We start from the raw sequence: 27,612 nt of genomic DNA, 5'->3' as shown, positions 1-27,612 counted from the left end.
TGATTTATTAAAATGGACAGAAATAAAAAAAAAATAGTTTGAAATGAGAAGAGATTACTTTTTAACCATCTTTAATGAGTTTTTCAGCAAAATATTAACAGAAAATTTGATAAAACAAAATTCTAATAGTTAAATTCAACTCTCAAGTGAACAACAACAAAAATCCCCAAAGACATATTTGGTCTGAAATGGTGAGGGAGTGTAAAGTCCCCTAAACTGGAAATAAACACAAATATCTTGCAAAAAGCCCTTAGTTATTTTCCACCCCTGTATGCCCTCCACCTCCCTTCCTCCCGGTGCATGCTTGAGATGTTCTGCTGCATGATGCTTTATTGTAGCCTCTGTAGCTCTTTTGTCCCATTTCATGACTGCAGCTGCAAGAGTTGAACAAAAACAAAAATTACAAATATGTAAAGAAAACCAGTGTACATTACATTGCAGTATGCATGTTCTTTTAGTATTGATATGTGAAAACATTAATATTTGTTTATACTTTTTATAATTCCTCCTGTCAAGAAATCAAATAAAAAGGAAGCGCTATGCAGAATGCAAATACTGCAAAAAAAAAAAAAAAACAGCAATAACCGAGGAGGCTGGCACAACATCCAATTTCTCTCAACAATGTGGAAAACAAAGGCATGTACAGCCAACTTATTAACAGGTTTGCAGTGGGCAAAACCATTAATATATGCTTTTTTTTTTTTTGCAGACAAATGTTTTGTTACTTCTCAGAGAAATTAAAAATGTAAAGTACATGTATAACTGAATAATCTGTTTTCCCTGAAGATCCTCCGGTAAATGTATAATAGGGTTTGAAATTAACATTAACGACCATCAAGCCGGAAAAAATCCAATGTGGTAGATAAAGATGTCCAATCACTATGGAGGATGAACACTAAAAATAAAATTGTAAATTAAAATGAAAAGAGTATTTATTGTCCATTAAATAATACAAACAAAAATGTAAATAAATGAATCACTTCAAATAGACAAATTAATAGGTACATTTAATATATATATATATATATATATATATATATATATATAACTAAATGTTTATTTTGACCTATAACAATGCGTTATCACTTAGTTCACCACGTACTGTACAACAAAAATAACCCTAACCCTCTACAAACACGTTTGTTTGACATGTTTGTGAACTGATGATGTAGCTCGTTTTCGTGCTGATTGCTTGTGATTTCGCTCTCTCACTGTGTCCCTCTCCAGTCTATTGGCCAGTGACCTGCTGGACTGCTTTGGGTTTGTTTTTTACCTTTTTGAATCTGCTTACTGCAATTGCTTTTGGGTCCTTGGTTTTTATTTGAACAACATACCCATTAATGATTCAGAAATAATCCCAGTGTCAAACTGAAGACCCATAAGGTATAAAAACAAAGAAATGAGTTCATTGTGTTTTTAAAACTTCAAACATGTCGCACAGGGATAGGCAACATTGGTCCTGGAGTGCCGCTGTCCTGCAGAGTTTAGCTCAACCCTAATCAAACACACCTGAACAAGCTAATCAAGGTCTTCAGGATTACTAAAGCACAGGACACACTGCTGTCCTAAACCAAAGATTGCCATCGTGAAACAATCGTGGCGATTTCTATGGCTCCTAATCAGTGGTCTTATGTCGTACAGTGAGAGACATTCACAAAGACGGCTGCTGTCATGGCCTTATGACAAAAGATAGCCTACGATCATCACAGTGTGTTTGCTGCTACAAACTATGTCTACTGACCAGCCAATAAAAAGCTAAATGAAATGGCATGTTAATCAACGCGACATGACGTTAAAACTGCTTACTTCAAACTATTTTGCACAGTGTGATTTGTAATGACCTTATAAAATTGCTTAAATTGCAGTCTGTAGAAGGCTTTAAGGCCGGGACACACCAAGCCGACTTCGGCAGCGTCTGGACAACAGCGGCTATCAATAGTATATATTCGTCATTTAAAAGGAGAAACCAAAACAAGAATATACGAGATATATGCAGATATACGAAACGTAAGCAAAGCAGCACTTGCTTACCATTTTGAATATCAGTTATGTTGATAACTTTCTTCATTTTAAGCGGCTCATGTTGTTATGAAAATATTTGCATATTGTAATGCAGCATTCACGTAACATTAGAACAGTCCTCTGTCTGTGCCGCCTTCATTTACTTCCCATTTTCATCACTTTCGCTTTAATTCTCGGGCACTGACTCATTCACTAAACTTGTCTCCAGTGTTCCTTATTTTTTTATGAACAAAACTATTCTCTATTGGGTGGACATTTTGCCCACCTGAGTAAAATCATTCTATATAACAGACCTGTACAGCGTGCACAAACACAAAAAAGTGTGTAACTTTGAACTATAATGTGGTGTTTATATTTGATTTGACCCTTGATGTAACTAAATGATGCACATTTACGTTTACCTGACAAAACAAGTGCTGTGTTACTTACCAAGAAACTCTATTAAAAATCATTGAAAAATCTCCCACAGAACAGTTCAATTCTTTATAATAATATAATATATTTTAATGTAATAAATAATACAATATAATATATAAAAAAATGAAGCAGTTATTGGGGTCAATTATTTATTAGTCTAATACAGTTTTTTCCAATTGTTTACACGCAATTTTAAAAACCGGGTTCTTTTTTTCCAAATATAAGCACAATTATCCAAACACCACACTCAATTTGCATAATTCCAAGATTGTTTGTTTGACTGTTTTCAGTCAAAACATACACACTTCAGTCAAAACATATACACATATTTGTGAAAATGCTATTAGTTTTTATTTAACCAACACAGTCCTCAATGATCAGACACTATTGCAGCCAGTTTCACACTGCTGTGATAAATAAAAAACACATTTGTAAAAAAACGAATTTTAGGAAATAGCATGTGCTAGATTTTTGGCCAGACATTGTTATGTAAGGGATCATTTAGATGGGAAAAATATTGTGACAAACCCACAACATTCTTCATGATTAGTTTGAGATATAGGGAGAATGTACACAAATAGGCCTATAAAACTTACAAAGCACTGCACAAAACTGATGCTGCTGACTGAATATTTAAAGTATTTATTTCAATACTTACAATATTTCTTACCATAATCAGTTACAGTAATCAACCAACAATGAAATCAATGAAACATAAAATCTGTAGACAAATAAAAATTACTGCATGAATTACAGTACATACACTTTGACTCTGAAGAAAAGTAAAGTAAACAGAAATTACAGAAAACTACTGTAAAAGCAACAAGAATACTGTAACTATTCATCTCTCCGTCTGGCTGGATCAGGCCATAAGATTTCATCCACATCACAGGCTATGTCTTCATTGGCAAGGCACCGTTGGACGAGTCGCCTTGTGTGACGAATCCACCCCTGCACAGAAGCTGCTTCAATAAGATCACAGGCCTGCTCCATGGCCTGAATGAGGGGCAAACGGTCATAGGGCCGCAGGTCGTATACCTTCCACCGCCACACTGAAAAAACCTCTTCTATAGGATTCAGGAAGGGGGAGTATGGGGGAAGGTATAAGACTTCAAAATCAGGGTGATCATGGAACCAATTCTGGACCAGAGCAGCCCGATGGAATGAGACATTGTCCCAAACGACAATGTACCGCATACGGTCCACTTGGTGTAATGCTGTGACAATCTCATGCAATCGGTCAAGAAATGCAAGAATTAGATTTGCATTATAGGGTCCCAGATTTGCATGGTGGTGGAGGACCCCATTTTGTGTGATAGCAGCGCAAATGGTGATGTTACCCCCTCGCTGCCCTGGCACATTGGTGATTGCCCTGTGTCCAATTACATTTCTCCCTCTTCTTCTTGTTTTCGCAAGGTTAAATCCAGCCTCATCCACATATATAAATTCATGTCGAATTTCTGCTGCATCCATTTGCAAGACTCTCTGAAACACATTAAAGACAATAAGATGCTATTCAATATCTCTTGGACAGTATTTTTTTTGTGACAGAACATTATGAGCAGTGCACAATACCACACCATAGTAAGATGAACAATACATACCTCCACATACTCATTGCGCAGATGTTTCACTCTCTCTGAATTTCTGTCAAATGGTACCCGATACAGTTGCTTCATGTATATTTGATTTTTCTTTAGGATTCGACCTAATGTTGACAGAGAGACTCGTTGGATGTTACTGAAAATATTGTCATCATTGATGATATTGGCTTGGATTTCTCGCAGCCTGATACAATTATTGGCCAAAACCATGTTCACAATGGCAGCCTCTTGTGCACGAGTGAACATAGAGCCCCTTCCACCTTGGTGTCCTCTACCCTCAATCCTATGTAAAAAAAAAAAATTATATATATATATATATATATATATAAAATACATATGCAGCCTACTGTCAAATGTCACAGTAAACATTATTGATGACAAGTACAGCAAGCTTCAGTTTCAATATACTGTGTGGTTAGCTTACCTGTTTTCTCGATGAAATGTCCGAATTACTGACGCAACAGTATTTCTGCTGAGATTTGGTTGAACTCTTTGTCCAACTACCATCAGTGTCAGTCCATGGTTGATAACATGGTCAATAAGTGTTGCACGGATTTCTCGAGTCAAATTTGGTCCTCGTCTTCTTTGTTCAGGTTCTATCAACCCTTCAAGTCCTTCTCTACCTCTTCCTCTATTTCCTTCTCTTTCTCTACCTCCTTCTCCTCTTCCTCTACCTCCTTCTCCTCTTCCTCTACCCCCTTCTTCTCCTCTTCCTCTACCCACTTCTTCTCCTCTTCCTCTACCCACTTCTTCTCCTCTTCCTCTACCCACTTCTTCTCCTCTTCCTCTACCCACTTCTTCTCCTCTTCCTCTACCGCCTTCATCTCCTCTTTGAGCTCCCCCTCTCATTCTCACTCTTCTTCTTCTAACTCCTTCCATTTTTGTTGAAGACAGGTGAACTCACCTGCTGCCTTTTATAGCACAACTGAGTGCTGCGTTTTCAAATTAGCACATGTGTGCTTCCACACCTGGTGGTTGTGATTATCCAATTCGTTCATTAGTGTGGTCATTGGCAATCCAGTGCTTTGTAATGACAAGGAAGTAACCTCACAATCCTTATCTGTGTCTAAGGTGTGAAAATGTGTGTAGAGTTTTACAAATCACTGTGTGTAATGTTTTGCAAAAAGGGTGAAGCAGACATTGTGTGTAATGTTGTGCAAATCTGTGGAGGTGTTTTGCTCATTGGAGTAGAATTTTGCAAATTGCGTGGAAATTTTTATTTTAGTGTGTAAACAATCGTAAAAAACTGTAATATAAAATATTTTAAACAAATATTTTCAGATGATGTAAACGAGAATTCTTTTACAGTTATCTAAAAAAAATCATTAGTCACCTGTTTAACTGTAAATGTCTTTTTGTTACCGTTCTGTGCCCATCATCCACTATTTCCATCACTTAATCAAGCCACTATTCATTAAAATATGATGAGGTTTTATTTCATATATCATTGTGTTGGCTCTTGTGTTGAGCTATTTCATCCACAACCATTAAAGCATTAGATTGTTGTAACGGTATAGTGATGCAATTCTATAGTGGTTTGTCCAAGCATTGCAGTTATTTCACATTTACTAGAATTCAATCAAATGGCTTTACAACTCATATAATATATAATTTCTCCAGTGCAGCTTAGAGAAAACACTGCTCATCTCGGCTCAATTAGTAGACTCTGACTCAATGAAGGTGGAGTAGAACACAAAACTAATAACATTAATATCAAGTGGCCATGGCTGATTAACATCATAATGCATTATATAGCTTTCTGCTTGACCCGCTGATTCCAATATTCTCATTCAACAAGCAAGAAAACAAACTTTCATTAAATACAATTCTATCAATTGACTAAACCGTTTTCCCTTCTAGTGTGATTTTGCTACATTTAGAAAAAAACTGAGGTAGTGAATATGACTGAGTTGGTGTTAAACTTAAATGACATGGAGAAAATGCTGAGTACCATTAATTGCTTCATAAGTTTTAGTCGTCTCCAGAGGCAGTTTCTGCTTCTTCCCCTTCATGTTCAATTTTGCCATCAACCGGTTGGTAAAGAGCCTAAAGAAACAAATGCACCATTTAAAAATGACGTGTGTGGTAATCTACAGCTGTAGCATGGGTGAGTGTGCTAAGAGTGGACTAAAGAGATGTGGTTTGGTTCTGTAGTTTTCTGAAGTTGATTAAACAAACCTCTTGCATTTCAGGTAATTAAAGTCTGTTTGAACTGGAATTTGCTGCTGACTTCATTTCAGTATAGTGACGTATTTCCAACTGAAACAGAATATTAAATAGCAGGGAGGGTTTTACTGTAGTGCTCCTCCTCTCCATCTCACTCATAGCAAACTAACAGTTGGAGGGACGTGGTGAAGGATATTCTGCCCAATCAGACTGACATCATCAGAGAAGAAATGACATTCTAGAGCAGCAAATGTTCAGATTTTGATTAAAGGGGTGGTTTACTGCTTTTTTTCTTTGCTTGATTGTGTTTATGGGGTGCAATATAACATGTCTTCGTGTTTCGTTTGTTAAAAAACGCCTTATTTTTCATATATTTCATCTTTATTGTAAGCCGCTTTCTCCTCTGTCATTTGAACGACCGGTTGACTTCCTGATTCTCTGAAACCACTCCCTCAGAAACAGGCGATGGGCTCAGATTGGTTAGTTGGGCCGGTGTGTTGTGGTTGGCTAAACTGCGTACCGCACATTGTCTGGAAACTTCACGCCCATCACCTTCACGGCGACAGCTGCATGTGCTCGGTCAAATGTAAATAATGGTGTCAATACTGCCGTATCAGTTTGAGCCAGAATCAGACCCAGAAAGCGGTAATGAAGAGAGTCAAGCAGAACTTCCGCAAGCACGGCTCTTACAAACGTTTCTGAATGGAAGTTTGCTGTTGTGATTACATATCATTTTTTGAAGTTTGTACTGTACACGTTTGTCATAGACACACGAAATAGCATAAATTTTAACCATTGTTGACGAACTACAGCGTCCGTAGGAAGCCCGAACACAGAAGACCTGACAGCTGGGTGAAAATAACACCGTTTCGACGGCATGACTACAACTCTCCACTATAACTCTTCCTCTTCGACAAAGCCGCAGAACATGGCCTTGCCCCCTTTTTTGCATGTTCCGGGTTGATGCAAATTTATGGGTTTGTTACGTATGCAACCCGGGAAGTATCTCGTTGTAGTCCCATATGAGTCGTTTTTGTAGGCATTAAACTTCCTGATTTTTAAAAGACGATATCTCCGCTTACGTTGAACTTTCAGCGCAGCAACTTTGCAGATACTGTTCATGCATCAACAGCAACATTACACACTATTTAAAATCAAAAAAGTGAAATCGCAGTAAACCACCCCTTTAAAGATTAATAAAACAAACAATTTTTTCAGTAAATTAACTTGCACGTGGGGTGGGCGATATGGCAAAAATATAATTTCAAAAAAAATTTTGTTTAAAAATTAATTACGATTTTATCATGATTCTTTGTCATGTTGGTTTTACTATTTTGCAAGTTATCCGAGCAGTACAGCCAAACTAATTTCCGTATTTTAAAAACAAAGCCTTACAAGGTAACAAAATGTAAAATAAAAAACAATGACAGACATTTAGGCCAAAGTGGGCGAAGATAAAAAACTTTGTCATTATTTTATGTTTGTTATTAAAAAATAAGAACAAAGATACACATTAAAAATACACATAATATAAAATATTTTAAACAAATATTTTCAGATGATGTAAACGAGAATTCTTTTACAGTTATCTAAAAAAAATCATTAGTCACCTGTTTAACTGTAAATGTCTTTTTGTTACCGTTCTGTGCCCATCATCCACTATTTCCATCACTTAATCAAGCCACTATTCATTAAAATATGATGAGGTTTTATTTCATATATCATTGTGTTGGCTCTTGTGTTGAGCTATTTCATCCACAACCATTAAAGCATTAGATTGTTGTAACGGTATAGTGATGCAATTCTATAGTGGTTTGTCCAAGCATTGCAGTTATTTCACATTTACTAGAATTCAATCAAATGGCTTTACAACTCATTTTTGTGTCTGTCCTGTGCACGGTATATAATTTCTCCAGTGCAGCTTAGAGGAAACACTGCTCATCTCGGCTCAATCAGTAGACTCTGACTCAATGAAGGTGGAGTAGAACACAAAACTAATAACATTAATATCAAGTGGCCATGGCTGATTAACATCATAATGCATTATATAGCTTTCTGCTTGACCCGCTGATTCCAATATTCTCATTCAACAAGCAAGAAAACAAACTTTCATTAAATACAATTCTATCAATTGACTAAACCGTTTTCCCTTCTACAGTGTGATTTTGCTACATTTAGAAAAAAACTGAGGTAGTGAATATGACTGAGTTGGTGTTAAACTTAAATGACATGGAGAAAATGCTGAGTACCATTAATTGCTTCATAAGTTTTAGTCGTCTCCAGAGGCAGTTTCTGCTTCTTCCCCTTCATGTTCAATTTTGCCATCAACCGGTTGGTAAAATGTTCAGATTTTGATTAAAGGGGTGGTTTACTGCTTTTTTTCTTTGCTTGATTGTGTTTATGGGGTGCAATATAACATGTCTTCGTGTTTCGTTTGTTAAAAAACGCCTTATTTTTCATATATTTCATCTTTATTGTAAGCCGCTTTCTCCTCTGTCATTTGAACGACCGGTTGACTTCCTGATTCTCTGAAACCACTCCCTCAGAAACAGGCGATGGGCTCAGATTGGTTAGTTGGGCCGGTGTGTTGTGGTTGGCTAAACTGCGTACCGCACATTGTCTGGAAACTTCACGCCCATCACCTTCACGGCGACAGCTGCATGTGCTCGGTCAAATGTAAATAATGGTGTCAATATTGCCGTATCAGTTTGAGCCAGAATCAGACCCAGAAAGCGGTAATGAAGAGAGTCAAGCTCTCCGCAAGCACGGCTCTTACAAACGTTTCTGAATGGAAGTTTGCTGTTGTGATTACATATCATTTTTTGAAGTTTGTACTGTACACGTTTGTCTTATACACACAAAATAGCATCGAACTAACTGGCTACTAAAACCAAACAGCGTTGGCTTGTGTTTACGTTCTTGATCAAATCGAAAAATTATGTCAAAAAGTATACATGGAAAATACATTTACAAAATTAGTACATAATTACACATTCGGGTCCAAAATGTTTGTACGCGTTTGTCATAGACACACGAAATAGCATAAATTTTAACCATTGTTGACGAACTACAGCGTCCGTAGGAAGCCCGAACACAGAAGACCTGACAGCTGGGTGAAAATAACACCGTTTCGACGGCATGACTACAACTCTCCACTATAACTCTTCCTCTTCGACAAAGCCGCAGAACATGGCCTTGCCCCCTTTTTTGCATGTTCCGGGTTGATGCAAATTTATGGGTTTGTTACGTATGCAACCCGGGAAGTATCTCGTTGTAGTCCCATATGAGTCGTTTTTGTAGGCATTAAACTTCCTGATTTTTAAAAGACGATATCTTCGCTTACGTTGAACTTTCAGCGCAGCAACTTTGCAGATACTGTTCATGCATCAACAGCAACATTACACACTATTTAAAATCAAAAAAGTGAAATCGCAGTAAACCACCCCTTTAAAGATTAATAAAACAAACAGTGCTTTGTTTTTAGGTACAGTACGTGTATTTAGCAGTAGCATTCAAGAAATTGAATTAGGAAATATAAATAAAGCATTATATACACTTCACTGTGTAACACTTGTTTCTTATTAAAGCAACTGTATTAAAGTTCTTCAGTCAAGATGTTTTGTTGTTTTGTTAACATTAAAGGGATAGTTCACCCAAAATGATAATCCTCTCATCATCTTCTCTCTCTCTCAAGTTCTTTGCACCTTTAAAGAGAAGAGGTAATATTCCTGTCATGTTAGAAAACATTAGACTATAACACGCTTCACTGATATACGACAGAGGAATATTGATAAATAAAACATAAAATTGCATCACTTCCAGAATGTGTCTTGCAAATCATACCAGGGACTCAAAGGCTTGCTTGTCCTTGAGGCATTCCTCCTCTCTCTCGAAGTCCTCCATCGTCTCCAGCTGCTCTATATGGGCAGATGAAAGGGGAGGCTCACTTCTTCCCAGCCTTCTGACCTCCATGTGGATATCCACCAGTTTAGACAAGACTTTTTTCTGAAACTTTGAAATCAAAAAGAAACACATTAAATTCATCATGTCAGTTTATACTGCTGGCAAAGAGCTAATAGGAAAATTATGATATTGTTATCCTTAAACAGATGTATAAGTTAAATCTGATAATGCTATATGTCCTGTTCAATTCATTATTTGTGCATTTGATACAAGTTCTGACTTAAGTGCTTACTTGCCGTATCAGTTTGAGCCAGAATCAGACCCAGAAAGCGGTAATGAAGAGAGTCAAGCTCTCCATAAGCACGGCTCTTACAAACGTTTCTGAATGGAAGTTTGCTGTTGTGATTACATATCATTTTTTGAAGTTTGTACTGTACACGTTTGTCTTATACACACAAAATAGCATCGAACTAACTGGCTACTAAAACCAAACAGCGTTGGCTTGTGTTTACGTTCTTGATCAAATCGAAAAATTATGTCAAAAAGTATACATGGAAAATACATTTACAAAATTAGTACATAATTACACATTCGGGTCCAAAATGTTTGTACGCGTTTGTCATAGACACACGAAATAGCATAAATTTTAACCATTGTTGACGAACTACAGCGTCCGTAGGAAGCCCGAACACAGAAGACCTGACAGCTGGGTGAAAATAACACCGTTTCGACGGCATGACTACAACTCTCCACTATAACTCTTCCTCTTCGACAAAGCCGCAGAACATGGCCTTGCCCCCTTTTTTGCATGTTCCGGGTTGATGCAAATTTATGGGTTTGTTACGTATGCAACCCGGGAAGTATCTCGTTGTAGTCCCATATGAGTCGTTTTTGTAGGCATTAAACTTCCTGATTTTTAAAAGACGATATCTCCGCTTACGTTGAACTTTCAGCGCAGCAACTTTGCAGATACTGTTCATGCATCAACAGCAACATTACACACTATTTAAAATCAAAAAAGTGAAATCGCAGTAAACCACCCCTTTAAAGATTAATAAAACAAACAATTTTTTCAGTAAATTAACTTGCACGTGGGGTGGGCGATATGGCAAAAATATAATTTCAAAAAAAATTTTGTTTAAAAATTAATTACGATTTTATCATGATTCTTTGTCATGTTGGTTTTACTATTTTGCAAGTTATCCGAGCAGTACAGCCAAACTAATTTCCGTATTTTAAAAACAAAGCCTTACAAGGTAACAAAATGTAAAATAAAAAACAATGACAGACATTTAGGCCAAAGTGGGCGAAGATAAAAAACTTTGTCATTATTTTATGTTTGTTATTAAAAAATAAGAACAAAGATACACATTAAAAATACACATAATATACAAATAAAACAAACAGTGCTTTGTTTTTAGGTACAGTACGTGTATTTAGCAGTAGCATTCAAGAAATTGAATTAGGAAATATAAATAAAGCATTATATACACTTCACTGTGTAACACTTGTTTCTTATTAAAGCAACTGTATTAAAGTTCTTCAGTCAAGATGTTTTGTTGTTTTGTTAACATTAAAGGGATAGTTCACCCAAAAATGATAATCCTCTCATCATCTTCTCTCTCTCAAGTTGTTTTAAACCTAAATGAGTTTATCTCTTCTGTTGAACATGAAAGCTATTTTGAAGAATGTGGCTAACCAAACAGTTGCTGGTCCTTAGTGACTTCCTTAGTAGTTTTTTCCTGCTGTCAAAGTCAATGCGGACCAGCAACTGTTTGGTTACCCACATTCTTCAAAAAAAAATTTTGTTTAAAATTAATTACGATTTTATCATGATTCTTTGTCATGTTGGTTTTACTATTTTGCAAGTTATCCGAGCAGTACAGCCAAACTAATTTCCGTATTTTAAAAACAAAGCCTTACAAGGTAACAAAATGTAAAATAAAAAACAATGACAGACATTTAGGCCAAAGTGGGCGAAGATAAAAAACTTTGTCATTATTTTATGTTTGTTATTAAAAAATAAGAACAAAGATACACATTAAAAATACACATAATATACAAATAAAACAAACAGTGCTTTGTTTTTAGGTACAGTACGTGTATTTAGCAGTAGCATTCAAGAAATTGAATTAGGAAATATAAATAAAGCATTATATACACTTCACTGTGTAACACTTGTTTCTTATTAAAGCAACTGTATTAAAGTTCTTCAGTCAAGATGTTTTGTTGTTTTGTTAACATTAAAGGGATAGTTCACCCAAAAATGATAATCCTCTCATCATCTTCTCTCTCTCTCAAGTTGTTTTAAACCTAAATGAGTTTATCTCTTCTGTTGAACATGAAAGCTATTTTGAAGAATGTGGCTAACCAAACAGTTGCTGGTCCTTAGTGACTTCCTTAGTAGTTTTTTCCTGCTGTCAAAGTCAATGCGGACCAGCAACTGTTTGGTTACCCACATTCTTCAAAAAAAAAAAAATTATATATATATATATATATACACAGTATATATATTTTTGTTCAGCACAAGAAATAAATTGATACAGATTTGGGACAACATGAGAGTATAGTATAAGCATAGGTATGTCACATCCTCTGTCAACTGGCAAACTGTGACAAGAAATGTCAAATGTTTGGCAAGCTCTATATGTAGGGATACTGTTGAAAATACCTGTCAAGAATTTTGTGGACACAATCCCTTTCCAAACATCTTTCCCTCCAATTCTTTGCACCTTTAAAGAGAAGAGGTAATATTCCTGTCATGTTAGAAAACATTAGACTATAACACGCTTCACTGATATACGACAGAGGAATATTGATAAATAAAACATAAAATTGCATCACTTCCAGAATGTGTCTTGCAAATCATACCAGGGACTCAAAGGCTTGCTTGTCCTTGAGGCGTTCCTCCTCTCTCTCGAAGTCCTCCATCGTCTCCAGCTGCTCCCCAGCCTTCTGACCTCCATGTGGATATCCACCAATTTAGACAAGACTTTTTTCTGAAACTCTGAAATCAAAAAGAAACACATTAAATTCATCATGTCAGTTTATACTGCTGGCAAAGAGCTAATAGGAAAATTATGATATTGTTATCCTTAAACAGATGTATAAGTTAAATCTGATAATGCTATATGTCCTGTTCAATTCATTATTTGTGCATTTGATACAAGTTCTGACTTAAGTGCTTACTTGCCGTATCCATTGGAAATCTTAAGTCTGTTTCCCTACGAGGCCCTGTATGACTGGATTCATGTGCAGAGGACCTGTTACTCTGCTCTGAGAAAGACCTTCCAGAGTATCTTGAGATTGGTGTTTGATCAATTTCATAATCTGAAAGACAAAATTTGTCAAATATTACTTTGTTGTTTGTAATAGTGGATATATCTCTTGTAGCAAGTTTTGTGCCCATATGATTCAAGCTATTCAAGCAACCCCAGCGTGCAATTCCTGCCTCTGCTGTACTCAGCAGTCAGTCAAGCTCAATCGGTGCAAAAACACGTTATAATCAGTGAAGCTATGTATACTGTATGATGAATAAATCTCTTACCCCTTATTTACACTGCACACGTATGTGGCACGGCTCTGACAAGGCCACGAGCTGATCGCAGCCACTATAGTCAATACTTGTGTTTAAAGCAGCTTTTGCCCTCGGTGCACTTGAGCAGAGTTTCTCAGGAAGCTTTGCAGGTAGCTTTCTTGAAGCATCTTGGAGACGTTGCCTCAGTTCTTCTGGATTTATTCTCAGTTTGTTCTGTTTCTTCATGTCACTCCAGACAGACTGATGATGATCAGATCAGATCAGATCTCTGTGTGGAGCACAAAAATCTCATTATTATTACAATTAATGGCAAAATGAATGTTTGGAAATGTAAACTGATATTTCCTACTGACACGCTACAGCAAAAGACAGAAATAACTGACTTAAAACCATTTTGTAGCAGCTGGAAATACTAGTGCTCTAATCATTTTGGACAACTTCATTTTAATGAAAAAATAACAAATGAAATTATATAATCATAATCCTTATAATCACTTGGCCACTGAGTGTAGTTTGTGCTCCTCCTCAATGCATCCTATAAATGTTGTCATATGTCTTTCACACATTCAGTCTGTTTATCTTCCTTAGTAAAATGCAGGTTCATGGAAAAATAGAAGTCATACAGAAAAAAATTCTTCGAGAACTTCGAGATTTAACTGAATTCACACACAACGTGGCTGAAGCATCGTTACCATTTTTTTCAGAACGGATATAATCCGATACAGATAATTCTGAGTATCGGCCGGTACTGATACTGATTCAATACCAGCATAGTTTTTTTAAATCAATGTAGAATTTATATACTTCTATGTGTTGACATGATCATCACTCTTTTGTGTGTTATACACAATCTGCTAAATATATAGCGGTGGCCAAAATGATTAGAACACTAGTATTTTTATCAGCTAAAACTGGTTTTAAGTCAGTTATTTCTGTCTTTTGCTGTAGCGTGTCAGTAGGAAATATCAGTTTACATTTCCAAACATTCATTTTGCCATTAATTGTAATAATCCAGTGAGATTTTTGTGCTCCACACAGAGATCTGATCTGATCTGATCATCATCAGTCTGTCTGGAACGACATGAAGAAACAGAACAAACTGAGAATAAATCCAGAAGAACTGTGGCAACGTCTCCAAGATGCTTCAAGAAAGCTACCTGCAAAGCTTCCTGAGAAACTCTGCTCAAGTGCACCGAGGGCAAAAGCTGCTTTAAACACAAAAAATGCTCACAACAAATGTTGATTTCATTTAGTTAATAGAAGTTAATTGATCAAGAAAATCTATTTATGACATTATTTCTGACAGCATCCTAATTTTACAGCATTTTTACACAAGTGCCTAAAACTTTTAGCAGTACTGTAGCTTTGCAGGTAAGCATTCTGGAGACGTTGCCTCAGTTCTTCTGGATTTATTCTCAGTTTGTTCTGTTTCTTCATGTCACTCCAGACAGACTGATGATGATCAGATCAGATCAGATCTCTGTGTGGAGCACAAAAATCTCATTATTATTACAATTAATGGCAAAATGAATGTTTGGAAATGTAAACTGATATTTCCTACTGACACGCTACAGCAAAAGACAGAAATAACTGACTTAAAACCATTTTGTAGCAGCTGGAAATACTAGTGCTCTAATCATTTTGGACAACTTCATTTTAATGAAAAAATAACAAATGAAAATATATAATCATAATCCTTATAATCACTTGGCCACTGAGTGTAGTTTGTGCTCCTCCTCAATGCATCCTATAAATGTTGTCATATGTCTTTCACACATTCAGTCTGTTTATCTTCCTTAGTAAAATGCAGTTTTATAGGAGGAGTTGAATCATGCAGACAACAGGTTAAGTAAAAATATTAACATGCAATAGCACATAAATATAGCAAGATGCTCCTCTTTATAGTTATTTTTCTAGCTGACTGATGAGCTTATGGACACCAAATAGTTATTCCGCAGTTTGAAACACTGAATGAGCTTTTACATGACACATTTCAGTAAGTTGTACTGTAGTATCTCTTCTAAAATAGCCAACCTTTTGATGTTAATTCATGTTCATTATGTACTATACTGTAGTAGTAAAGAGAAAGATATAATGGGTTCACTTGCTGCTTTAACTGAGGTGCAAATGCGATCACCCATGCCGCATTAAAGAGCGCCAAAACCGTATTTATTGTTTGAATTTCATTATAAATTTGGCATCATTTTAAAGCTGATACTTTGTTTATTAAAAAGTAACAAAGCACAAAGCTTTTTGCGATTACTAGACAGCAAGTGCTCCTTAAATAATATGAAGTTCACGCATTAACACAGCATATAGACTAAGATCTTGATAAGAAAGAAGCCATAATAGTAATGATTATAATAGAGAATTGTTAACGATATTGCCAATATCCACACAGCTGACAGCTCAACACCGTTGTAGTTTGTTCGCGGAAGTTGTGCTCGAAATAGACACTGTTTTCTGCACTTTTACTTGCACGTCTCTGTCATTTCGATCACTTTCATGCTGCACAACTGAGCTGCGTTTAGCAGGTGTGCATCAGCAGTGCTGTGCGGCAGAGATGAGCACTGTTTCAAACTCTTTTTCCCACGAAAACTTTGATGCGCATCGTCTCAGTTTAATACGTGAACATAACAAAAGATGTCATCACAAAACAATCAGGAAAAAAGGCATTACATGCAAATTTTTTAATCATGACATGTAAATATATATAGTTGCCAGTGGCAACCTCAGCAAAAACTTCACTTGCAAATTAATATTTTTGGTCCCAAATGTGACTGTTTTAGTCACAGTCTGGAGCCCTGTGACTGTTACCTGGGACCTCATTTATGAAATGTTGTGCAGAAACCATCTTAAAATTGATCTTACGATCATCTCTCAAATATGCGTACGGGTGATTCATAAAATGAAAGTATGCACAGAAAACACATGTATGCGTATCTTTCAGATGTGAAATCTATGAATCACAAATGATCTTGAACTTACGCGCAAATAAATGGTTTCAGCTCTGTGCTTGTAAACGACTCCTAATTAATGTCATTAACACGTAAAAGATCACCAGTCATCATCCAAATTCTTTAATTTAGAACAGCGAGCTGCAAGAACAGCTTATATTTCCAAAAACCTGCAGTACTCCAACAAGAAAAGGTGCGTACATCTGCTCAGACCCTGACCTGATGCTAAGCATTTTTCCACGTCAAAGAGTTTTTACAAATATGAGCATTGGCGTGGATTTAAGAGTACGCACATTCTAAGATCAAATCTGAGCGTACGCACGCTTTATAAATGAGGCCCTGATCCGGCAGAAAATGCCAGTATCGGAGCCGATACCAATACCGAGTATTGTATCGGTGCAACCCTAGTTTGTGGTTGATCAAAATGACTTGTATTCGAGGTGACTGGTTTGTTAACACGGCCGCTACTTTAGAACATTTACGTTCTTGCCTCTGTGAACTGCATAAGGGTTTAAATGAAGACTCTCCTTTGAAGAAATCGCTGTGCTGGACCGCTTGCCTTGTTGCATCTGGTTGCTGTCCCTGGACCAGTCGCTGTGCCTGGACTGCTTCCTGTGTCGGTACCGTTTGCTGTGATGGGACCCGCCGCTGTACTGGGACACATCACTGTGGCTGGACTGATGACTGGACCCAGCACCCTTCATCTGGCTGGCTCGGATACATTTAAATGCCCAGGGTCTGAAAAACAAAACACTGAGTGAATTTAAAAATATGCTTCAACTGTATTCACACACAATGTGGTTGATTCAATGTTTTGTGGTTGATTAAATGAGTTGGTATTTGAGGTGACTGGTTTAATATGATGATTACTAACTGCCTGTTGACCTGTCCCTGGACCCAACACCTGTCTGGTGAGACCTGGATAAATTTGAGTGTCCAGAGTCTGAAAATTAGCAAATGTACGTTATTAACAATGATTTCGTAACCACCATCATGTTATAATTATGCAAGAAAAATATGAAAGAAATTATTAGATTCAAGTGATGAATACTTAGTACCAGTGAACTTTCTGTTAAATCCAGCAGACTCCATCTGGATGGACTTTGTCACCTTTGATGGTGGAATGGGAAAGGAGGGCACCTTGATAATGGCATCTAGACAGATGCAGTATATAAATTAAATGGAAGCATCAGTTGTAAATACAATGAGCTTTAACTTTGTAATCTTATAACTTTGCAATTCTATAAGAGCTACTTAGGTTTGCAATGTCAGCAGCTTAGGAAACCGTTACCTGTCATGTTCTCTTCTTCCTCCTCCAAATCCTCAGATTCTGTAATTGTACAAATGAATATCTTTTATAACATGCACTAATTATCAGTTTAAAAAGTGACCTGAAACTTGAGGGCCCCCATATTAATTTAGTTTATAGACTTTGATTCTCAAGACAGATTCAACAATTATCATAGAAACATACCAAGAACATAGTCATCAAAGTTGCGTTTGGACTTTTTCCTCCGAACTGCTTCCTCATCTTCCTCCTCTTCTTCCTCAACATGACTCGTCATGTCATAATCATCGCATTCACGAATGCTAACTGTAAGGTTAAAATCACAGACAATACAATTACAATAAAAATGACTTTACTACTAGCACTTTAACTAAGGGTGCTCGACCGATACAGCTCCCCGTTGGAGCACCCCTAAGTTTGACTTGATTTTTCTCATTTGGCTGCCTTACAATTTTTATTTTGACAAATAGCAAAGAATCTAATTAGATCATTAAAAAAAACTTACCAGAGGTCATTTAACGCTTCACCAAGGTGAATGTCATCCAGTCATCCTGAGGGGAGTGCCGATTGAGGAAAGCTGCCTTTTCCCCTTTTTTAGGCCATCTAATGATTTTTTTTTCAGCATCAATCCAGTTGTCTGACGCAGTTCCCTCCACTTCTTTACCATGCTCCAACCACACAGCTCTGGCATACATGATCTGGGAAGTAAAACACATTCATAAAGTTAAGTTAGCATGTTTTCACCCTACATTTTTTTTATGAAACTACTACAAATAAACAAACAAACACAAATGACACCAGAAATAAATAATACACATTGGATTGTCAATATCATCATCAGTACGCTCACTTATACTGTGTACTTAAAGGTCTGAGAAATGCTGTTGATATTGAAATCACCAAAACAAACACCCAAAAGGATCACATCTCTATCTTGACAGCCCCGAACAAATGAACAAACAAGCGAATATGACACAAGACACAGAGTATATTCATCTCTCTAGTCTGTCTTCACTGAGCTGAACTGTCTCCTCACCCCACACACTGCATCATCGTGAGTGTATACACTCCTTACTGCTGATTGGCTGTGTTTTGTGCACGGTCTGCTCCAACATCAGACGTTGTGTTTTCAGAAATCTGAGTCCACCTTTAAGTGCTCTAAACTCATGACTTATGTAAAAATAGTGTAGGACACATCTACATAGAGCAGAGGTGGCCAACGTCAGTCCTGGAGAGCCGACTAAGCAGACTAAGCTCCAACCCTAATCAAACACACCTGAACAAGCTAATCAAGGTCTAAGAGTTACAAAGCTACAGGCAGGTGAGTTTGTATTAAGGTTGGAGAAAAACTCTCCAGGACCAACTTTGGCCATCCCTTACATAGAGGTTAATTAAGATAAAACTTGCCAACCTTCAAATGCTGTGTTTTATACCATCAGTGGAGGTAACAAATTACAACTACTCGCGTTACTGTAATTAAGTAGTTTTTTCGGGTACTTGTACTTTTTTGAGTAAATTTTTAAAGCTGTACTTTTACTTGTACTTAAGTACAAATTTAGCAAAATAATCTACTTCGTTACTTTTAAATCATAGTTTGTTACTGAGTACGCCCACAATTTGAATTCATATTCAAACCTTTGTCGGCACTTCAGTAGCCAATAAAGATAGCCGATCGTAAACGGACCAATAAAAGCCCTGATATCTGAACCGCTGCAGCAGGTTTTGAAGGAGCTGATTGGACCGTGAGGGAGCTCAGTGTAACTTATGGACTCAAAGTTTGGAGAAACAAATGACATGGTGGTGTTATCCTAAATATCTATATTTTGATACCGATAATGAAATATGATACGGTTCCATTACTCATTCTCCACAGTATCTACCATCTATACACCGATACACGCTGCATCTCTCTCCTCTCCGACAGCGAGTTTGACACCATCCGCCTCCCGTCAGTTACAGAGTCTGAATGTCCGCATGGGATCGCAGGTATTCCGGATCATTTTAATCATTCCCGCGCAAATGTGGCGAGCGCTTTATTGTAACATGAGAACACAGTCATGTAATCGCAGAAAACTGGACGCAAGCTCTCAAATAGGCCTGACTTATACAAATGAACTGCCTGCCCTCTCACTCCAATATTGCTTGTGCGCACTCAGACTGTGCAATCGCGATCTCTCCGTGCTTTTAAAGTAGAAATTATTTCTCTTTACTCCTGGATTAAACTTTGTGAAAGGTTATCAACCAATCAGAATAGATCCACGCCTGACTGATGGAAATGCTGGAAATTTTATTGGCTGTAAGTGAAATGCACTAGAAAGTCTAAATGAATAATTAAATGGCTCTTAAATCACTGCTTAAAAAAATTCAGTGTTGTCATATTTCAAATGTCTCATGTAATCGCTCATTCTGTGTCAAACTGTGGAAATCTTGTAAATCTTGTAAACAATGCCACGTAACAATACCTAACCACTGGCCATCCATAAGCTCATCAGTCAGCTAGAACAATAATTATAAAGAGGAGCATTTTGCTTTATTTATTCACTCTTGCATATTAATATTTCTACTTAACCTGTTGTCTACATGATAAAAAATGCAAAAACCGACTGGATGTGTGAGAGATTTGACAACATTTCTATAGGATGCTGTGACGCGTGTCCCGGGACCTCATCAGCGTCGCCCTGGAAACAGCGGAGAATCACCTGCACGTCATTAGCACGGGCTGGCCGGCCGCACCTGGAGCCGATTAAGAAGGGGATAAAAGCAAGCCAGAAAGAGAGGAGGGTGAGACATGACTCCAGCGCACGCACCCGAAGGGAAGGAAGTTCAACCACCGCCCCACCCGGTCCCCCACTTCATTGTGGAAAATGGCCTGCTCTACTGTGTCGCACCGCGAAGGGGGGAGGAGAAACAGTTGCTGGTGGTGCCACGGACCAAAACGGAGACAGTGATCGAGCTCGCCCACTCCCACCCCATGGCCGGCCACTTGGCGGCCCACAACACGATCCAGCGGATACGGGACCGGTTCCACTGGCCGGGACTCGACGCGGAAGTGAAGCGCTTCTGCCGAGCCTGCCCCACATGCCAGCGGACCTCGCCCAACACTCCTCCCCCCAGCCCGCTGATTCCGCTGCCCATCATCGAGGTACCCTTCGAGCGAATAGGCATGGATCTCGTAGGGCCGCTGCCGAAGTCCGCCCGGGGCCATGAACACATCTTGGTCATCGTGGACTATGCCACTCGCTACCCCGAAGCAATCCCCCTTCGTAAAGCAACATCAAAGGCGATCGCCCAGGAACTCTTCCTGCTGTGTAGCCGATTTCTGGCGAAATGGCAGGGGCCGTATACGGTGACGGAAAAGGTGGGGCCCGTCACCTACCGCATACGCCAGCCCGGGAAACGGAAGGAAGAACAGCTATACCATGTGAACCTCCTGAAGCGGTGGGCCGGGACGAGAACCCAACTGGCCGCCCTCGCCACCTGCACTCCCGTGGTTGTAGACGTCAACCCCCACCTATCGGCTGCCCAGAAGACGGAGTTGCAACACCTGGTCGGTCAATTCTCCGACGTGTTCTCTCCACTCCCCGGGCGGACCCACGTCCTCCAGCATGACATCCGCACACCACCTGGCACCATCGTCCGGCAGCGACCCTACCGAGTGCCAGAGGCTCGGCGACACGCCATCGAAGAGGAAGTGCAGGAGATGCTGAAGTTAGGGGTAATCGAGCCCTCGCGCAGCCCCTGGTCCAGCCCCATCGTTATGGTCCCGAAAGCGGACGGCACCCTCCACTTCTGTAATGACTTCCGCCGCCTAAACGAGGTCTCTGACTTCGATGGGTATCCCATGCCGCGGGTGGACGAGCTGTTAGATCGGCTGGGGAGGGCCCGATATATCTCCACGTTAGACCTCACCAAAGGTTACTGGCAGGTGCCCCTATCGGACGAAGCAAAACCAAAGACCGCCTTTTCCACTCCCAGTGGGCACTGGCAGTATCGGGTCCTCCCCTTCGGCCTGCATGGGGCCCCAGCCACCTTCAAAGGCTAATGGACATCCTGCTGAGGCCCCACCAACCCTACGCCGCGGCCTACTTGGATGACGTCGTGGTCCATTCAGAGACCTGGGAGGGCCATCTGGAGCGGCTGCGGAGGGTGCTTATGGAGCTGCGCAGGGCCGGACTAACCGCCAACCCCCGGAAATGCCACCTCGCCCTCGATGAAGCCAAGTACCTGGGCTACCAGGTGGGACGGGGGCTGATCAAACCTCAAGAGAAGAAGGTGGCAGCGATTCTCTCGGCCCCACGGCCCACCTCCAAGACCCAGGTGCGTGCCTTTTTGGGGTTGGCGGGATACTATCGGTGTTTCATCCCTAACTTCTCCTCCTTAGCAGCACCCCTGACAGACCTGACCAGGAAGGGGCAGCCGGAGAAGATCGCTTGGGGACATACCGAAGAGGAGGCGTTCAAGAAGGTAAAGGAGGCTCTCACCGTCGCGCCGGTGCTCCGAGCCCCGGACTTCAACTGCCCCTTCCTGTTGCAGACGGACGCCTCCGACACCGGGTTGGGAGCCGTCCTCTCCCAGGTCCAGGACGGTGAGGAACACCCGGTGATCTACATCAGCCGAAAGCTGACCCCCACGGAGCAACGGTACGCCGCCGTAGAAAAAGAAGCGTTGGCCGTCAAGTGGGCAGTCCTGGAGCTCAGGTATTACCTCCTTGGCCGAAAATTTACGCTCTTCACCGATCACGCCCCTCTACAATGGATGGCACGGGCCAAGGAGACGAACGCAAGAGTCACCCGCTGGTTCCTAGCGCTCCAGGACTTCCACTTCGTCGTACAACATCGGGCGGGGACGGCCAACGCCAACGCCGACGGACTTTCCCGGATCTGGTCAGCTTTCGCAGGTCTGTCAGGTATTTCTCCCCACCCTCCCCCTCTTTCCCCTCTCGCCCGCAGGGACAGGACGGCGCTTAGGGGGGGGGGAGTGTGACGCGTGTCCCGGGACCTCATCAGCGTCGCCCTGGAAACAGCGGAGAATCACCTGCACGTCATTAGCACGGGCTGGCCGGCCGCACCTGGAGCCGATTAAGAAGAGGAGCAGAAAGAGAGGAGGGTGAGACATGACTCCAGCGCACGCACCGCTAACTTCTCTTTCTCTCTGCCGCAGAAAGCAGCGACTAACCGGCCAGCCCTCAGCGCACGAACGACACGATCACGGAACTCTCACCCACGCAGAGCACAGAGACACAGGCGGATCCTGGAGCACGACTTCCTCATTCACGAGCACTACGGCACGCACTCACGCACCCAATAAACGCACCCTTCGGGGCACTTATTGCACCTCCGTGTCGTGTGATTCTTCCTCCCGTTACAGATGCATTGAGGAGGAGCCCAACTAACACTGTAAAAAGCGATCAGTTGACTTTTTTTTTTTTTAATTTAGGAAACCCAGGGCTCGCAAAATTGCGGGGCCATTGCGTTTTTCAGTTGGGCTACCAAAATGTATCACTGCCCTTCCCAGCGGGCTAACTTAAATACTGTGGGTCCTTAAAAACTCTCAATTTACTTATTTAAAACTTTTTATGGCCGTAAATTTTATACATGTTAAATGGTATAAGAAAAGTCTTAATTATAATTTCAAGAGGTCTTACAGTTGGGGATGGAAAGACAAGAACCTCGATACAGCTGGATTAAACTTCAAAAGGCAATGATGTCATTGAATAAATACGAGTTTGGTGTAGGGAATATTAACAAGTCCCGCCCATTTGGAGCTGGCGCCAACCTCCGTTTATACCTATCTCGGAGAAGCCGCTATATTTGCTCCTAAAGCGCCAACTTAATGCATAATTAAAGAAATACATTAAGTGAACTTGACAATTCTGAGTTACACTGACAAATAACAGTTTGAAAATGTGTTGTTCACTTTTTATTTTAAGTTGGACCAACTTATATTTATTAAATTGCAATTACTTAAAAGTTCTTATGGTCCATGATATTGGTACAGATTCTGTGTAATAAACAATTCTTTGTGACTGTATATTTCAAGTTGGAAAAGACGATTAGTTCCCACTTTAAGTGAACCTTAGTTCCCAGGTCATCTACAAGATGGATTAAAATGCTGATAAAGTCAAGAAAAGAGTAGACAAACACATGACTGTATGATTGAAATGTCAAAATGTTACAAAAACAAATAAATAAAATGTGTTTATTCTGTGGCACCTAAAAAAATAATTTGGCGCCTAAGTTTTTTCTTATAGGAGCCAATGGCTCCTTACTCGATTTTTTTGTTTGGAGCCCTGTACATTGTAAACTGAAAAATACTTTCCGTACAGGTCAGCACAGCGCATGACAAACTGCGACATGAGTTCATGGGCATACTGAAGGTATGAATTGCGAGTGCTCTCATCTGACTCCAACATAATTGACATAGCTACTGTCAAGGACAGGAAATGGTAGTATCTTTCGGGAGATAACACGTTCTTTAGCACAACTGGTCCTGTATACAACAAAAACTGCTGAAATTCTGTGGCCTTCCACCTGTCCAGGTCTTCTAAACCCCGGGGCTGCCGAGCAAATTCACTAGGCATCTTTCCTCGCAGTCTGTTTAGCTTTTGTGATATTTCTTGCCTTTGCCTTACAGATAAGCGGCAAAGTGTTGGGCCCCGAGTCAAGAATATTAGCATCCGTCGAACCACTCCCAAGTTGACCATATGCATATAGTCTAAGACAAAAGAGCTAACACAAGACAGTCCTGCAGCAATGAATGGGCTGACACCAGTTTGATGGTTCTTGTAAGCTACTGCACTGAAAGCTTCATCTGTTCGCAAGGTGCATCCCTGCTCATTAAATACCACTCTTCTTGTGATGTAAGCACCTTTGGTGATGCACCTCTCACAACTGTGATAGGCATTATGATTTTTAATGCGCTTCAGATAAGCTCTTGCTGGTGCGTCGCAGATCAATGCTTTACATGAACAGTGTAGGTCTTCTCTTCATGAATCAACACATTCTCTGTGAGATGTTTACACTCCATCAAAAAGTCATCAAGATATTCCTCAAGAGGATACGGTTTGTTGTCCCCACAAAAGAGAGCAACCATAAATGGCTCAAAGTTGTGAAACTTCGCCAATATTGGCCAGAACTGGACTTTGCTGCTTTTAAAGAGTGGGACACCATCAATATTGATGCTGAGGTTTACTGAATCATGATCATGTGTGAAAGACGTTGTCTGACTTGGTAAACAACAAATCCCCTTTTCTAACCCATAATAAATGTATTGCCCACTACATTTCGGCTCAGATCCTACGGCTCGTGGTGTAGCAAGGAGTGTCCTTGCATCCTTCGGTAGCAGGTGTCCTTGCTTTCTTAATATTGCCAATAATTCATTTAAGGATCTTTGTGTGGTTTTGTTCTTTGTAGACCATTGTCTTAAGTTCTCTTCTAAATCGGGAAAATCCAATTCAGCATCATCATTTAGATCTTCTTTTTCTGAGTCAGAAGACACATACTCCACATCAGTCCACAAAGTCTGATTCATCTGTTGTCAAACTGTCAGTTGCCGAATTAATACTTTCAAAACTGCTTGTAGTGTCTGCCTGGTTGCTATGTAATCCACAGGCCGATCTATCGGTCACTGATCTCTGACTTTCATGGTCATCATCAGTGTCAGAATGCAGTACCACATCCATTTCTGCCTTCCTTTTTCGCCATGCTTTTAGATAAGCCATCTGTAATATAGTTTGATCCTGAGTCAGATTCTGAACTGTGCTTCCTTCAAATAAAATGTTTTGGTATGTCAACAGTTCTCAAAGCTCTAACTGTATGTATGAATATAATTTCATAGTCATGCACCAGTCAAGCTTTATGTGATGTACTGTAGACCAGTGGTTTTCAGTCCTGTTCCTCGGGACCCACAGCTCTGCACATTTTGCATGTCTCCCTTATCTGACGCACTGATTTGAGTTCATGGAGCCCTTTCCTAATAAGCTGATGATCTGAATCAGGTGTGTAAATTATGGAGACATGCAAAATGTGCAGAGCTGTGGGTGCCCAGGAACAAGTTTGAAAACCACTGATGTAGACGGACTATAAATTTAATTGATTTTACGTCATCACAAAAAATGTCATCAATCCTTTTTTGGTTTAATGAGGAAGAGGGGTACAATATGTGCTCAAACCAAGCTAGTTCCTATTACATATATATATATAAAGGTAAAGGCTTTCTGCTTGAACAGAAACTTACCTCTTTAAGCCTTGTGCTTCAACCTGAAAGAGATAAAGAAGAATATTCATTACAAAACTATATAAAATTATATCTTTATTGGATCAAATGAGAATATGTCGCTCTGAAATTAAATATACAGATCCGATTCATTTCAAGATTACTTACGCTGCTAAGTGTTTTATATTTTAACTGGCGCCAAACCCAATAAGTTAAGTTACTCTCCTGGTAAACACTTAAAGCGCCTTAAAATTTCTTAGTTAATATTACTTAACCAATAATATGCATAAAAAAATTGGGTTAATTTTCAGTCTTCTGTCCGACTATATGACACAATGATTGATTATCCAGACATTATTCATTATCATTATCCAAGCGTTTATGTGATACTAACAAGGTATTATGTAATATTAACCATGGAAATTTTAAACTGCAAATTGTGCGTCCACGGTCGCAAAGTCTCATGGAAGGTTAACCCCAATTGGTTATGATCATATTTAGAGTAAAAATATTGTTCAAAACATGCTGAAACCAAGACATCGTGTCGAGATATTTGTGTTAATGTGATGGGCCTGGAAAGCCTGCGCAAAATACCACCGTTTTTAAAAAGTATTTTCAGATATTGATCGGCATCTGATGTCATCTAAACTTAACTGGAAAACACATCAAATTGTTTGTTTTTACTCACCTGTTTGCTTTATTCAAATTGTGTTCAGATTGATGGCAGTGTCAGCGTCTCGATCGATCGTACATCTGCAGGAACTTTTTCAGTTGATTTTACATCTGACGTCATTGACGTGGCGATTCTGAATCAATTTCGATACGCTGCTGGATAAGAGTCCGACGAAATTAAATATTTGCCAATTCTGTGCATTTTCTGTTTTTGGGGTTTTTGTTTACATTTTGAAAGCTTAACATGTCCTCTGCAAATACAAATTGAGATCTTTGATCTCTTGGGATTGATAGAACGTTAAAGTTAACACCCATTTTATGGGCATTAATTTATATCATTTTGGCTTCATAAGACTTCAAACAACCATTCTTAAAAAAAGTGAAAATAGACTAAAATTGTTCATGACCTTATTTGATGCTGGAATGATGGAACTGGCTATAAGTCTGACTGTATGAAAACACCTAAATTAAAATATTTGACATCAGGTACATTTTGGTCCAAATATTATTCACAACATTGGCCTACATGTTGCAGCATAACACATCTGCTTGGTTTGCCTTCTGGCTACGCCAGCTTATGCCTTGGGTCTTAGTGAAATAAACAATTACATAGTAATTAGGGTTGCACAGTTTTGGGAATATTCAAGTGCACTCCATGGGAATTAATGAAGGGTACTGATGTAGAACTAAAGCAAACATTATCACTGTGATTTAAACATTTTACGGTGATAATTTAGAAAGAGAGAAAGAGAAAGACCTTTATTGTTAGGTATGTTTACACATACAATGAATATGTTTTGGTGACAGAAGCTTCCACACTGCAGCGTAGAA

General features: G+C 39.4%; 2 protein-coding genes and 1 pseudogene across 6 annotated transcripts in view; 1 reads left to right on the top strand and 2 right to left on the bottom strand.

The window, feature by feature from the left end:
- The window catches only part of LOC131529977 (NACHT, LRR and PYD domains-containing protein 12-like), a 274,625-nt pseudogene that overhangs the window by 116,226 nt on the left and 130,787 nt on the right, over nucleotides 1-27,612 (bottom strand).
- LOC131529982 (NLR family CARD domain-containing protein 3-like) overlaps nucleotides 1-27,612 on the top strand; it is a 257,033-nt gene that overhangs the window by 184,384 nt on the left and 45,037 nt on the right. The window lies entirely within an intron of this gene.
- LOC131529984 (uncharacterized) lies at nucleotides 150-26,975 on the bottom strand. Of its 5 annotated transcripts, XM_058760051.1 has the most exons (14): nucleotides 26,798-26,975; nucleotides 26,131-26,153; nucleotides 18,401-18,593; nucleotides 18,082-18,201; nucleotides 17,899-17,937; nucleotides 17,659-17,761; nucleotides 17,482-17,550; nucleotides 17,167-17,345; nucleotides 13,302-13,442; nucleotides 12,984-13,119; nucleotides 12,784-12,844; nucleotides 4,468-6,089; nucleotides 4,044-4,326; nucleotides 3,403-3,924 (listed from the first exon to the last, which is right to left on the bottom strand). In XM_058760051.1, the coding sequence occupies exons 3-11, from the start codon at nucleotides 18,408-18,410 to the stop codon at nucleotides 12,787-12,789; spliced, it is 855 nt and encodes a 284-aa protein (XP_058616034.1). In that variant the 5' UTR covers nucleotides 18,411-18,593; nucleotides 26,131-26,153; nucleotides 26,798-26,975; the 3' UTR covers nucleotides 3,403-3,924; nucleotides 4,044-4,326; nucleotides 4,468-6,089; nucleotides 12,784-12,786. The 5 variants fall into 5 exon arrangements, with proteins under 5 accessions (XP_058616033.1, XP_058616031.1, XP_058616034.1 ...); XM_058760049.1 differs by having other exon boundaries at nucleotides 26,131-26,975; XM_058760052.1 differs by lacking the exons at nucleotides 26,131-26,153; nucleotides 26,798-26,975 and adding an exon at nucleotides 18,932-19,190.

This window comes from Onychostoma macrolepis, chromosome 22 (genome assembly GCF_012432095.1).
Source record: "Onychostoma macrolepis isolate SWU-2019 chromosome 22, ASM1243209v1, whole genome shotgun sequence".
Taxonomy (NCBI): Eukaryota; Metazoa; Chordata; class Actinopteri; order Cypriniformes; family Cyprinidae; genus Onychostoma; species Onychostoma macrolepis.
This window is presented reverse-complemented; position numbering and strand designations above follow the sequence as displayed.

Bases quoted from the DNA above. Each gene is read 5' to 3' on its own strand.
- LOC131529984 (XM_058760048.1), bottom strand. From the start codon at position 4,922: ATGGAAGGAGTTAGAAGAAGAAGAGTGAGAATGAGAGGGGGAGCTCAA. The intron at 4,327-4,467 runs GTAAGCTAACCA...TTTTTTACATAG, and splicing joins ACATTTCATCGAGAAAACAG to GATTGAGGGTAGAGGACACC. The intron at 3,925-4,043 runs GTATGTATTGTT...AATGTGTTTCAG, and splicing joins TGCGCAATGAGTATGTGGAG to AGAGTCTTGCAAATGGATGC.